Below are 12,879 nucleotides of genomic sequence, written 5' to 3' on the forward strand. Positions count from 1 at the left end.
ACAAGTCATCTTAACAATGGCCTAGACTGTGTTGGTTTTGGTGCTAAGGGATAAAAATCCAGGCCAGTGCCTATGTACCATTTATAACACAGAAAGAGAAACACTTGATAAAGGTTTATATCCTTGAAATATCATGAAATTCTGGCGTCACATATAACTTTAGTGATTGAAAAGAAAAGGTAGAAGCATGTGAGATTTAAGTTTTAAAAAAATCGATTAATATTAAATTTTATTTCTTTTGGTATTTTTCTTGATATACTCCCACCAGATTGTGTAATCATGGGTCCGAATCTTGTTAAAAAAAAAAAAAATTAGCCATGCTGACGACGACTAATAGCTACAAACACATGTGCCCGTGGATAACTTTTATGCCCGTAAAAATATTTAAATATTTAAAAATAAAAATTAAAAAATATTTCCCGTCAATAAAAGCGGTTACACATTAATATGCAAAGCAAAAGGACAGGTAACTCCATCATCGCTAAGGTAGCCGAATTAAATTTAAAAAAAAAAAAAAAAAAAAAAACAACAGCGTTTTAATTTAATATTAAAAAAAAAATAACAACAGATCTCAAGGATAAAAAATCTTTGCAGATATTTTCTGAGGAATATATTCTTTTTATCTCTGTCCAGTAAGACTACACGAAAATATATATGTAACTTTATTTAAATAGGTATTTTTTATTATACTTTTATAATCTGACTGCCATTCAACTTTCAAAATGGACGCATTTTATTAGCGTTATTTTCTTGCTCCTTTCAGACCCCGTCCGCAATGATGAAATATGGAGTTTGTGTTCCTGACTCTTGCAAACCTGCTGAAATTGAATTCATGATCAATAAAGGTAAAAAAAAAAATTTTTTTTTTAAATCACTTTTTAAAAAATTTTCAATTAGTACGTCTTCGTAACTATGTTCTCACATCAGTGATCGCTCACTGGCAAAAACAGGTGTTGTGAACAAGATTAAGTTCAGAGAAACCTGTGATGCTTCTTTTCATCACAGAGTGTATCGATACTCAAAGGCTGGTTGTAATAGTTGTAGATCTTTCATCTATGAAAAATCCCCCTGCATTTTATTTTCAGAAAGAATGTGTCTTGTGTCATCTCCCATATATCTGCTTGGTTAATCACTGGTATTGAGATTTTTTTTTCTCAACCCTCTAAAATGTTCCAATGAAGACCAAACAGTCAGCTACGGTACATTTCTCCGTATACTCCTACCATCGCTCATAGTAGCAAACAACAAGGGACTGAACAGTTCAAATTCCACCCACTGCGTCAAATATCATCTCAGTCATATTTTGAGAACCAAGTTTCTTCTTTGTCCGCTGCCTCTGACCATGTATTTTCTTCTCAAACCATTTTTTGTTCATTTATTGCCTTGAATCCTTTGCTCCTTATTAGTTCGCTCTTTTGCAATTTTTCAGCTGGAGATGCAAACTTTCAGACTATTTTCTTCTTCTTCTTCTTTTGCACATCGTTCTACACCTATTAGTCCTCCCACTTTTCCTTTCACATATAACCTATCGACATCACTCTTTGGGTGAAAAACTCCATTCACTGTCATTGGCTTCCTTGTCTTCCTGTTGCACAGCGGAGTGGGTGTATACACAATATACAGTTATCTATATAAGGGGTATATATTTATATGTGCATGTCTAGTTGCGTTGTATATATAATGGGTTTATATTTACATGTGATTGCTTAGTATATGTGCATATACGAGGTACCTTCAATAATTTTCTAAACTTTTTTTTGTACAGGCATTTAAAATTGTCGTAGACTCTTGAAAATTTATTGAGTTTAGGTTACACTTCCTGCAACCGATGTCAGGTGGTCCTCTAGCCACCCATCTGCCATAGTCAAACACAGCCCCCTTTGCCTCAAAGTTCTCTCATCCGATGGTCCCTTTAACCCTGTCTTTCCCATGGGTGCTACTAACAATTAGGCCCTTTGTATTTCCTAGCCATTGGTCCTAATTAATCACTACTAGATACTTCACTCTCATTACATTTGGGGATTAACAGAAAACCCCCTCTTCTAGCTCCCCAGTTATCAGCCCTCTCCTGTGTGGGCAGTTTACTCTATATATGGGACGATAGCATTCTTTTTGTCATTTAAACATTTTTCTATTCACAAACATTCGCAATCGCTCATGATCATTAGGGCTATGACAACAGCATATTCTTTTCATTGTTTTGACTCTCGAGTATATATCCGACACAGTTTTTTTTTTTTTTTTTTTTTTTTTTTTACACAGTGATCACCACTTATCAAGGCCCGGAAGCCACTCAGGAATAAGGGTTATTGCAAGTACATTACGTTAGTGAGGAGATTTGATGAAGTGTTTAATTAGGGGGGCGGTTCATTAGGAATTTGTTAACATTAGACTTGAAGACATCCAAGTTGTAGTCCGGAGGGAAGCAGGCAGACGGAACAGAGTTCCACAGGCGTGCAGTTCTAAGAAAGAAGCTTTGTTCATGAAATCCGCGTTTTGATTTAGGCACAGATATAGAGTGGGGGAAATTTTTCACAGTGGATTCAGCTAGACGGGTGTTTTTCGTGAAAGATTGGCGAGGGGGGACCAGGGATTGGAGTTCAGACGAGCACCTGCCATGATAAGTTAGGCACAGTTAATCAACTAAGAAATTTGAGGGAAGAAACCATTAGAATAGAAAACTTTCTGACATCTAGGGACCTCAACAGTCAGGTTGTGAGGCTTTACTGCTAGATGCTAAGAATGAGAGACTAGTGGTATATGCACCAGCCCAGATGTAAATACAATCCTCCATACATAGCTTTATACAGATATAGGAAGAGGGTTGGATCATGACTAGATTCTTGTAACATACCAGCATTGATTCTATGTGTTTTAGACTTCTCGCCATCGACTTTTATTAATCTATTTTATGGCTGATAAAACATTGACATCTAGCAAGTGTGTGAAGCGACCTTTGATATGTTGAGAACTATTGTCCTATAAACAAAGTTCACACTGAGTTTCACTGATATAGCACGTCCACAGTTGATTTTGCAGGAGAAAATACATATTACTTGTGACTAAGTAGATTTCTTTTACTGAGGGGATTGATAACTTTTTGATTTATCATAAATTCAAACGACTCGTAACGCATAGAAAACTGATCAGTCTGTATTAAGATGAAGAAAACTGATTACGAGTATTTTTAAATACTCAGCAGATCAATGAATTTTTTCAAGAAGATAAAAACCATTTCTCTTTTAAATAACGATTAAAGTCTTGTGAAGATGTGAGCAAATTCTGGCAACAGATTCTTTAGTATAATGACTTGAATGTTGTCAGGCTGGCATCAAGGTTGTTGATAAGTTTATACTATATGGTATACTAGGGCCTGGAAGCTGGATTTCCAGTGTTTCCATGAAACTGCAAATATCGATGGACGATCGAACTGATGTGCAATGTTATTGAAATATTTTATATTTCCATAGAGAAAGAATGTTAAAGATAAATATTTCCACCAATAAAAGATTTTATAGTTACAATAAAATATTTACCGGGTCAGATATTTTAAAGCCAGTTAAAATATTTATAATAATAAAGAACTTGAAATTGAGTTCATCAAGGCAATAATATTTACAGTTAACAATGACAAGGATGACCTTTGACGTAAGGCTTACGTAAGATAGATCAAAGAAACTGGATTTGATATATACACGTAAGTTTCACTGATATAATATAGCGCGTCTGCAATCAACATCTTTCACAAAAAACACTCGTCTAGCTGAAACAATTGTCAATAATTTTCCCCACTCTTTATCTATGCCTAAACCGAAACGTAGATTCCATGAACAAAGCTTCTTTCTCAGAACTGCACACCTGTGGAACTCTATTCCGTTAGTCTGTTTTCCAACTGACTACAATTTGGTTGTCCTCAAGTCCAACGTAAACAAATTCTTGATGAACCGTCCCATTAAATAATCCAATTTACCTACTATTTTCTACTACGAGCGATTACTAAGAAATTATCTCATTGATTACTGTACACTCAATAACCTGTATCCTCGAGTGGCCTCCGGGCCTTGATAAGTGGTGACCCCCTTTGTAAAAAAAAAAGGTAAACACGAGTCATTCAGGCATCAGCAGACTAAATTCAGTTTGAGCCACGGAAGATACTAGCACTGAAGTAATTTATCTCTTGTATTTGTAGTCTAGAAGCTTGAAGGGCGGGTTTATGGCAAGATGTATAATCTGGGGAGACGTTTGCAAACTCCAGGGGATGTCACAACTTCGTGAAAATAAAGTTATGCAAAATATATCCTGTTATTTTGGATTTCCTTTGGAGGGAAGTATCTTCATTCAAAGCGTTTCAATCGCCAGAAGCGAAGGAAACGATAAAAGAAGGTATGTTCCTCCTTTTGCCTCTGTACCATGCACATATAAAATATATAAGTACTGGGATTAAAGTTAGCAGTCCGTTATAATTAACTGCTTCACGCTCATCTGTTTATTGTTTGTTAAAGAACTGTGTTCGTTATCTTAAAATGAATGTTTCCTGTGAACTGTTCTATGAATTATACGTACATTTACTTGACCGTCCATATGAATGTCTTAAACACACATACGACCGCACACACGCACGCATTGACAAATCACAAAACTGGAGTGTATACACGCTCTAGACCATAGACTCTCAACCTGGGGGCCATGGCCCCCAAGGGGGTCATGGCAATAATTTAGGGGGGCCATGGTGGAATTTTCTTTTTTAATTGATTAAGTTGACAATAAAATTTTGTTACCTACATAATATTGTTACGAATGTGTGTGTACGTATGTATGTATGTATGTGTGTATGTATGTGGGAGAGAGGTGATCGAATTATCTCAGTGTGGCCTTGGATATCAGCACGTAAACATGTGGGTATAATTGATTCTGAACCATACTGTATACTGTTTTACTTATTTTGTTCGACAATTATAAATGCGGTCGCTGTTTTCGTGTGTGAAATATTTGTGCACTTCCTTTATTATTTTCTTATTTTTTGGTATCATTGTATTCATGCTCATTCCCTACTCAGGTATTCCTGCTTTTTTTTTTTTAGTGCTAATATTGATGTGACTCGCTATTCTTCTCATAATTTCAATTGGGGCAGTGCTTGTCAAAGGAGGTGTGTTCTTGCTGTAGAAAGTACATTTCAGCTTGCTAGGTTGAGTGTGAATGTTTATCATCTTTACTCTCTCTGTGTATGTTTGTGTATGACTGTGTGTGTGCTTAATGTGTGAGTCCATGGATGTATTATGTATGTGGATATTTGTGTGTTTGTCATTTTATCACTTGTCCTATTTATCTGTCCTTCATTATCATTCTTTTGTCTTATCACTTAATGTTTGTTCTGATGGTCTGTCTTCTTTATTTTCCCTAGATTTGCGATGGCTACTAGTGTTACTAAGAAGCGGAAGTACAGTGAAGAGTACATTAGCTACGGATTTACATCAATTCTCGCTGATGGCATCGAGAAACCTCAGTGTGTACTGTGCTTCAAAGTGTTGGGGAACGATTCTATGAGGCCTAGTAAGTTGAAGCATCATTTGCAGACCATCCATCCACAGTATGCTGAAAAAGACCCCGATTTCTTCAGGCGCCATGAAAGTAGTTTCGGAAAACAGAAACTGGATGCAACTGGTGCTTTCCAACAACAGACCTCAAGTGTAGTTGAGGCATCATACGAGGTTGCCCTTGAAATAGCGAAGCAAAAGAAGCCCCACACAATTGGTGAAACCTTAATTAAGCCATGTACTTTAAAGATGGTCAAGCGTGTTCTTGGAGATGCAAATGAACGTAAAATTCAACAAATTTCCTTGTCAAACGACACAGTGAAGCGGAGAATTAATGAAATGTCAGATGACATAAAGGAAAAAGTGATACAGGAGATCAAATCGTCTCCAGCTGGTATGTTTGCAATACAACTGGATGAGTCAACGGATGTGAGTTCGTGTGCACAGCTACTCGTGTTTGTTAGGTATATTTTCTTGTGTGATATCAAGGAAGAATATCTGTTATGTACACAGCTTGAGACCACCACAACAGCTGAAGATGTGATGGAAAAGCTATCTTCTTTCTTCAAAGCTAACAGGATCCCATGGGAAAATTGTTGTGGAGTCTGTACAGACGGGGCTCCAGCGATGCTGGGATCAAAATCAGGGTTCCAGAAGCGTGTCAAGGAAGTAGCTCCGAATGCCAAGGGGGTTCATTGTATGATCCATCGTTTTGCACTGGCGTCGAAAACCCTCCCTGATGAACTTTGCAAGATCCTGGAGGCAGTGGTCAAATGCGTCAACTTTGTAAAAGCTGGAGCTCTGAACTCTCGCCTTTTCCAGAACCTCTGTAGAGACATGGATTCGGAGCATGAAGCTCTCCTCTTTTACTCCAAAGTGCGCTGGCTTTCCAAGGGCAATGTTGTGAATCGAGTGTTTGAACTTCGGGGGGAGCTAAAATTGTTCCTGGAAATGCAAGGGAAAGATGATCTGTTGAGTCACTTCAATGAGGTTTTGTGGGAGCCACGTCTTGCATATTTAGCAGATATATTTGAGCAGCTAAATAGGTTGAATCTGAAACTACAGGGCAAGGAAAGAAATGTGTTTCACCTGATGGACTGTCTTCGTGGATTTCTTGCCAAGCTCCAGAATTGGCAAAGGAAAGTCGGTGCCGGGAATGTTGCCATGTTTGAAAACCTTTCAGCTGTCCTTGACGAGAATGAAGAAGATAGTCTGCTTGACCCATTACTTAAAACTGAAATCACCCAGCATCTGAGATCCTTGGAAAGTGAACTTAATATGTACTTCCCAGAATTCGAGGAGGAAGAAGGGAAGTTGGTAAGGAATCCATTCTCTGGCACTCTTGATATTACTACCATTCCCACTGATGTTCAGGACGAGTTCCTTGATCTCAAACATGATTCTGCTGCCAAAGATCTCTATGAAGAAAAATCTCTGAATGTATTCTGGTGTTCGATGCATCAGTCATATCCAAAAGTCAGTGAGATTGCACTTCGACTACTCTTGCCTTTTTCAACTACCTATTTATGTGAGTCTGGTTTCTCCACCCTTCTACAAATCAAGAATAAGAGCCGCAACCGATTGGATGTGGACCCCGACATGAGATGTGCATTGTCAGTGACACAACCTCGGATTCGTCAACTGACTGAAAAGAAACAATATCAGCCTTCCCACTGATGTGTGATAAAGTATGCAGAGGTTAATTGAACTTTCTCCCATCCAAATCAAATTTGCTATTGTCTGCTAGTCTTTTGTAGTCTAGTGATGTAAGTTAAGCATATCACAGAAATCTATCAATATAAGATAATTATGACTGTAAACTTTGTAATAAAGCAAGGGTGTTCTCTTCATCAACATTTTATTTATTCTTTTTTTTCTGCGCCTTTTTTGGCAGGGTGGGATTTGGGAGAAAAATTAAGGGGAGCCACACGAATGTTGAGAATTCATGAAGGGGGGAATGGAGTGAAAAAGGTTGAGAACCACTGCTCTAGACGATACAAACGAACTATGTAAATTACACATACAGATAAAGAGACGCTATGTAAAGTATGTTATATAGATTACTATATAGCTATATAACAGCAAAATCCTGGACATATATATGGATATCACTAGTACTTTCAGTCATATTAGTCAGGCAACTCTGGAATTATTAATATCATGTTTGATAACATGGTTTGAGGACTATGGCATTTCCATTGAAGATAAAGTTTTAAAAGTTAAATCCTTACTTGTAAAAATTTATCGTCATGTGACTTTATTTGTCCAATGAGAGCAAAACTCACCCACGGACTAAAAACTAATCACTTAGGTCAGAGGTTGTTACTTAAACTTAATGACTAGTGGTCCCTAAGCCTGGAGTCACTAAGTTGATGTTCACATACATACATACATACATACATGCATACCTACATACACACATACTTATATATATATATATATATATATATATATATATATATATATATATATATATATATATATATAAAGCTGAATGCGTCCGTGTGTTGTCTGGTCACGAATAGGCTCCTATATGGTTGACTATTAAAACTGATCTCATATAATGATAGAAGATGTATCGCGATACAGGAATGGGTATGTTTGATCTGGCATAATGATGATTCATTAAAATTGTGGGGTCTGCATACGCGCCTGGTATCAAAATTAAATATTTAAAAATTAAAAAACAACGTTTACAAGTGTTTTTGATATAGATGTACATAATAATACTTTGATAAGTATGTTTTAAGTTAAATAGGGATGGTATAATAAAATTGTGGGGTCTGCCTCCATAGAATGGAAATAGGCACAAACTTTAATAAAGACTTTTCATATCTATCTGTGTACGTATACTTTGATAATTATGTTTCAGTTTGAAGAAATATGGTATAATAAAATTATGGGGTGTTCGTTCGCGCCTGACCTCCATAGAATGGAAATATGTCACAAAGTTTAACAAGGTTTTTTAATATAGATCCACAGAATATTGTGATAAGTGTTTCAGTGTGAACAGGTATCGTATAATAAATTATGGGGTTTATCTATTTTATTTTTACTTTCATCATATTTTGCTTTGGTTTTGATACCCCCAAATTTGAAGCTATCTCTTTACAATCCTTCCTTTTCATAACCTATTATACTTTCATACATCAGAGTCCATTTTCTGTAGGCTGTTTTTGAACCCAGTCAACGACGGATAGTGTTGCTAGTGTGTATATATATATATATATATATATATATATATATATATATATATATATATATATAGTAAAAATGGTAATTAGTAAAAACCTGAAAAAGGTGCGCAATACTATTGCCGAGCAAACATATTTTTTTTATTTGATTACCGTTTTATCTGCTTAGTTACACATGTTTTTGTTACTGAATCGTATTAACGATCCAGCAGAAGTTCAAGTCTCAAGTCTGACGAAGTTGCTGGATCGTTGATATGATTCGGTAACAAAAACATGTGTAACTGAACAGATAAAATAGTAATAATATATATATATATATATATATATATATATATATATATATATATATATATATATATATATATAATGCCATATATATTTTATAACTTACTACCTAGGTCTACCTATGTATTGAGCACTGTTGAAGTACATACTTAAAGTTTACGCATAAAGTTATACTTTCGTATATTAATTTATGTGATTAAATGAAGTAGTTATATATATATATATATATATATATATATATATATATATATATATATATATATATATATATATATATGCACAGGAATGTTTTTTATCTTCTCCAGTTTCAGCAATAAACTCGTCAGCTCCAGACGTATTTCATATTTTTCTTCACTTGATTAAAAGTGAATATTTCGTTCTTCTTCCATAACATTCTACAGGGTGGAAAGATAAGATTGTTGCCCTAGAAATGATGACATGGCTCCATTTCCGTTTATTTCTTTTTTTGTTGCAAACCATCTACTAGTTGGCCAGTTGTGTATAAATCCCAAGAGAGATAGGAGCCTTCTATCATGTCTAAAAATGACACAATGTTTAACGAGCTGTACAACTCATGCTCTCTATTGATCCAAGTTATGACAACATGACCATCGCCAGAACCCTCAAAATGCATCGCTGGATCGTCACGAATAGCAAGGACGTGCCCAAAGTTTCCGGCCACGGTTATGGTAATTGGTGTGGTTTCATGTGAGGGCCACATCATGCCACCTCACATCTTCAAAGTCGGTTTGAAAGTCAACACCAAAGTGTATCTGGATGTGCTAAGGAGTGTGGTGATTCCCTGGTGTAATCAGGTGGCCGCTGGCAGATCCTGGGTGTGGCAGCAGGACTCGGTGTCGGCCCACAAGCCCAAAGAGACCCAGGCTGGGCTTCAGAAGGAGTGCTACGACTTTGCACCCTTCTCTCACTCCTCCTCCTCCTCCTCCTCCTCCTCCTCCTCCTCCTCCTCCCCTGACCTGAATCTGCTAGATTATTTCATTTGGTCATATGTCAAGAACATCACCACCATGACCTCCCACAACACCAAAGCCAGCCTGGTCGCCACCATCTGCTGAGTATTTTTCCGAGCTCCTGGTGGCGCTTGTGGAAAACGTATGCACTAAGTTCCAGACCAGTATCGAGGCGGTGATTGAGGCTGAATGCGGCTACATTGAATAGATGTCAGCTCTACGACAAAATCATGTTACCTGAATTGATATTTTTCAATGAAAGTTTAAAAATAAATTGGTGATGTTGCTTTCTTTAGGGCAACACCTTTATCGTTCCACTCTGTACAATGAATGAGTTAATGAGTTAATGGGTTATTCAAACGTCCCAGCAACTTAGCAGCTGAGCACTGGGTAACCTCCAATTACACAGTAAAATGTGCACTTTTGAGCAAAAGCATTATAACGTCTACATTTGTATGCATCATCATCATCATCATCATCATCATCATCACCATCACAATCACCATCATCATCATCATCATCATCATCATCATCATCATCATCATCATTTAACATCCATTTTACATGCCCACGTGTGTTGGACAGCTTTTAGAAACCAACTTCCAAAGTAACCTCTCTCCGGCCACGTGTCTATTTATCCCTCTTTCTCACACAGTCTGGTCTTTTACCTTCAACAGCCTATACTCCAACTCGTTCTCACTATTCTAGCATATTTCCTGAAATGGATTTTGGGTAAAACTGCAGTTTAATGGCCTGAACATAATGTGATGACAAACTATGTACAGTCAATAAGTATTGATTTATTTTGTGAACTTTGTTAACTGTTAGTAAATGAGAAATTATTTCTAGTTAAAATCTAGTTAGCATTATGCCCGTACTGTTTAGAATATGCTTTAAATGTACCATATGTTGAAATAATCACTAGAAAAAAAACAAAAAAAAAACAATGGAGTCGTCATAAAAACGGAAGTCAGCAATTTATTCTGCATATGTACACATTTCAAGCGTGTTCTTGCTAAGATTACAAGTGTAATACTATATAGATTTTAACTCGAAATGGTGACTCGTTTATTAATATTCAATAATGCCAACACAATTTTTTATGGCACTGTTTAGGCTATTAAACTGCAGTTTTGCCAGATCTTGTAACTGAATGCTTCAATAATAATTGATGTTTTTATAATCGCTTTTTATTGAGTTAATATTTTCTTTTTTGCACAATTTGAAGGCTTTCACTTGTTACCGGTGCATATTAAAGGAATCCAACCAGCTTACACGGATTGTCCACAGAAGGAGGGTTACTCTGCACGGGCCCTTTTTTCTTTGTAAGTCACTTATTTTTATTTTAAACTTAGCAGTGCTTTTAAAGCACACACACACACACACACACACACACACACACACACACACACACACATATAACTACTTCATTTACTCACATAAAATTAATATATGAAAGTATAGATTTATGCGTAAACTTTAAGTATTTACTTCAAAAGTGCTCAATACATAGGTAGAGCTAGTTAGTAATTTATAAAATATATATGGCGATTAAGCTGCACTGAATATTCGGCGTTTCATCCACTATAGGATTCGTCAGGCTTATGCGCATAAGCCTGACGAATCCTATAGTGGATGAAACGTTGAATATTCAGTGTAGCTTAATCGCCATATATATTTTATAAATTACTATATATATATATATATATATATATATATATATATATATATATATATATATATAAGGAACTTTGTCTATGTGTACGGCTGTGTGTGTGTCAGTTCATTCTTTATGGACTCGAAAACGAGTGGGCTAATTTTTATAAAAATTCACAAAAAGGTACTGTTAGTGTTCTTTGATAGGTTTTGTACCGGCATGTCTTCGATAAGTATCGATAATCAATTATCGAAAAATCCGATGAAGGAAAGAAACAGGCGATTTGAACTAAAGTAAACACCTTCCACAGCCTAACATCATAAGTACATTTGAGAAGTTTTATTACCATGCAAGCCAAAATATAAAATTAATAAAATCAATAAAATCAATAGTATGTTTTTGATATGATAAGGGCATGTTCGAAATGAACGTTTCCATTTAACCATGATATTTGACATTTTCATTTTAAACTTAAGTTCAAGTCATTATTACCGCACAAGCAGTAAGGCCAGGCATATAAAATCAACAGTAGGTTCATTGATATGACAGGAACGCGTTCGAAATGAATGTTTCTGTCTCAAGCACAATTGTAGTACAATATTTGACTTTTGCATTTTAAACTTTATTTCAAGCCATTTTATATAAAACTATTTTATGAAATCAACAGTAGGTTCTCTCTTCAGTGCACTCTAGATTACAATATATTGTGTACTAAGCCACTTCGAGATACATGTGAAGCTGAGGGGTTGTTACAACAATTAAACTTACTTCACCGTATTGACGTTCACTATGGAGAATGAGGTTAATTGCTCATTACTGTTTTTAGATGTTCTCGGCGAAAGATCTGGTATAAGTTTTCTTACCAGCATATATAGAAAACCTACTTTTACAGGTCAATACATTAGCTGGGCTTCGCTCTTCCCTAAAATCAGGAAAATAAATCTGATTAAAACCTTTGTACATCGGGCTTTGTTGATTTGCTCTAGTACTAAACTAGCATAAGTGAGATCCTTTCTTTTACACAGAATTGTAAAACGTGTAAGACATAAAATCCTAGTAGTGGGCTCTCACAAATGTTTGATATATGTGAAGTTCCCGTGGATTGGTGCTAAAAGCCGGGAGTTTTCACACAACATTTCTACGACCGTTTCACGTTATTACTTTTCAGCTAAGGTATTGTGAGACTAACCATAGCCCTCGGCACAAGAGGGTCCGTGTGTGCCTGGCGTGCGGGGTGG

General features: G+C 36.2%; 1 protein-coding gene across 3 annotated transcripts in view; it reads left to right on the forward strand.

Annotated features, from left to right (window-relative positions):
- LOC145293457 (zinc finger BED domain-containing protein 5-like) overlaps positions 1-12,879 on the forward strand; it is a 112,138-nt gene that overhangs the window by 22,269 nt on the left and 76,990 nt on the right. For 2 of the 3 annotated variants that reach the window (XM_080140021.1, XM_080140024.1), the window contains exons 3-4: positions 764-845; positions 11,213-11,309. In XM_080140021.1, the coding sequence (XP_079996147.1) occupies positions 764-845; positions 11,213-11,309 (179 nt within the window). Of the gene's footprint in view, positions 1-763; positions 846-5,401; positions 7,245-11,212; positions 11,310-12,879 lie in introns of those variants that run through there. The other variant, XM_080140023.1, reaches the window with a different exon arrangement.

This window comes from Euprymna scolopes, chromosome 2, assembly GCF_053919585.1.
Source record: "Euprymna scolopes isolate OS-2025 chromosome 2, ASM5391958v1, whole genome shotgun sequence".
Classification (NCBI taxonomy): Eukaryota; Metazoa; Mollusca; class Cephalopoda; order Sepiida; family Sepiolidae; genus Euprymna; species Euprymna scolopes.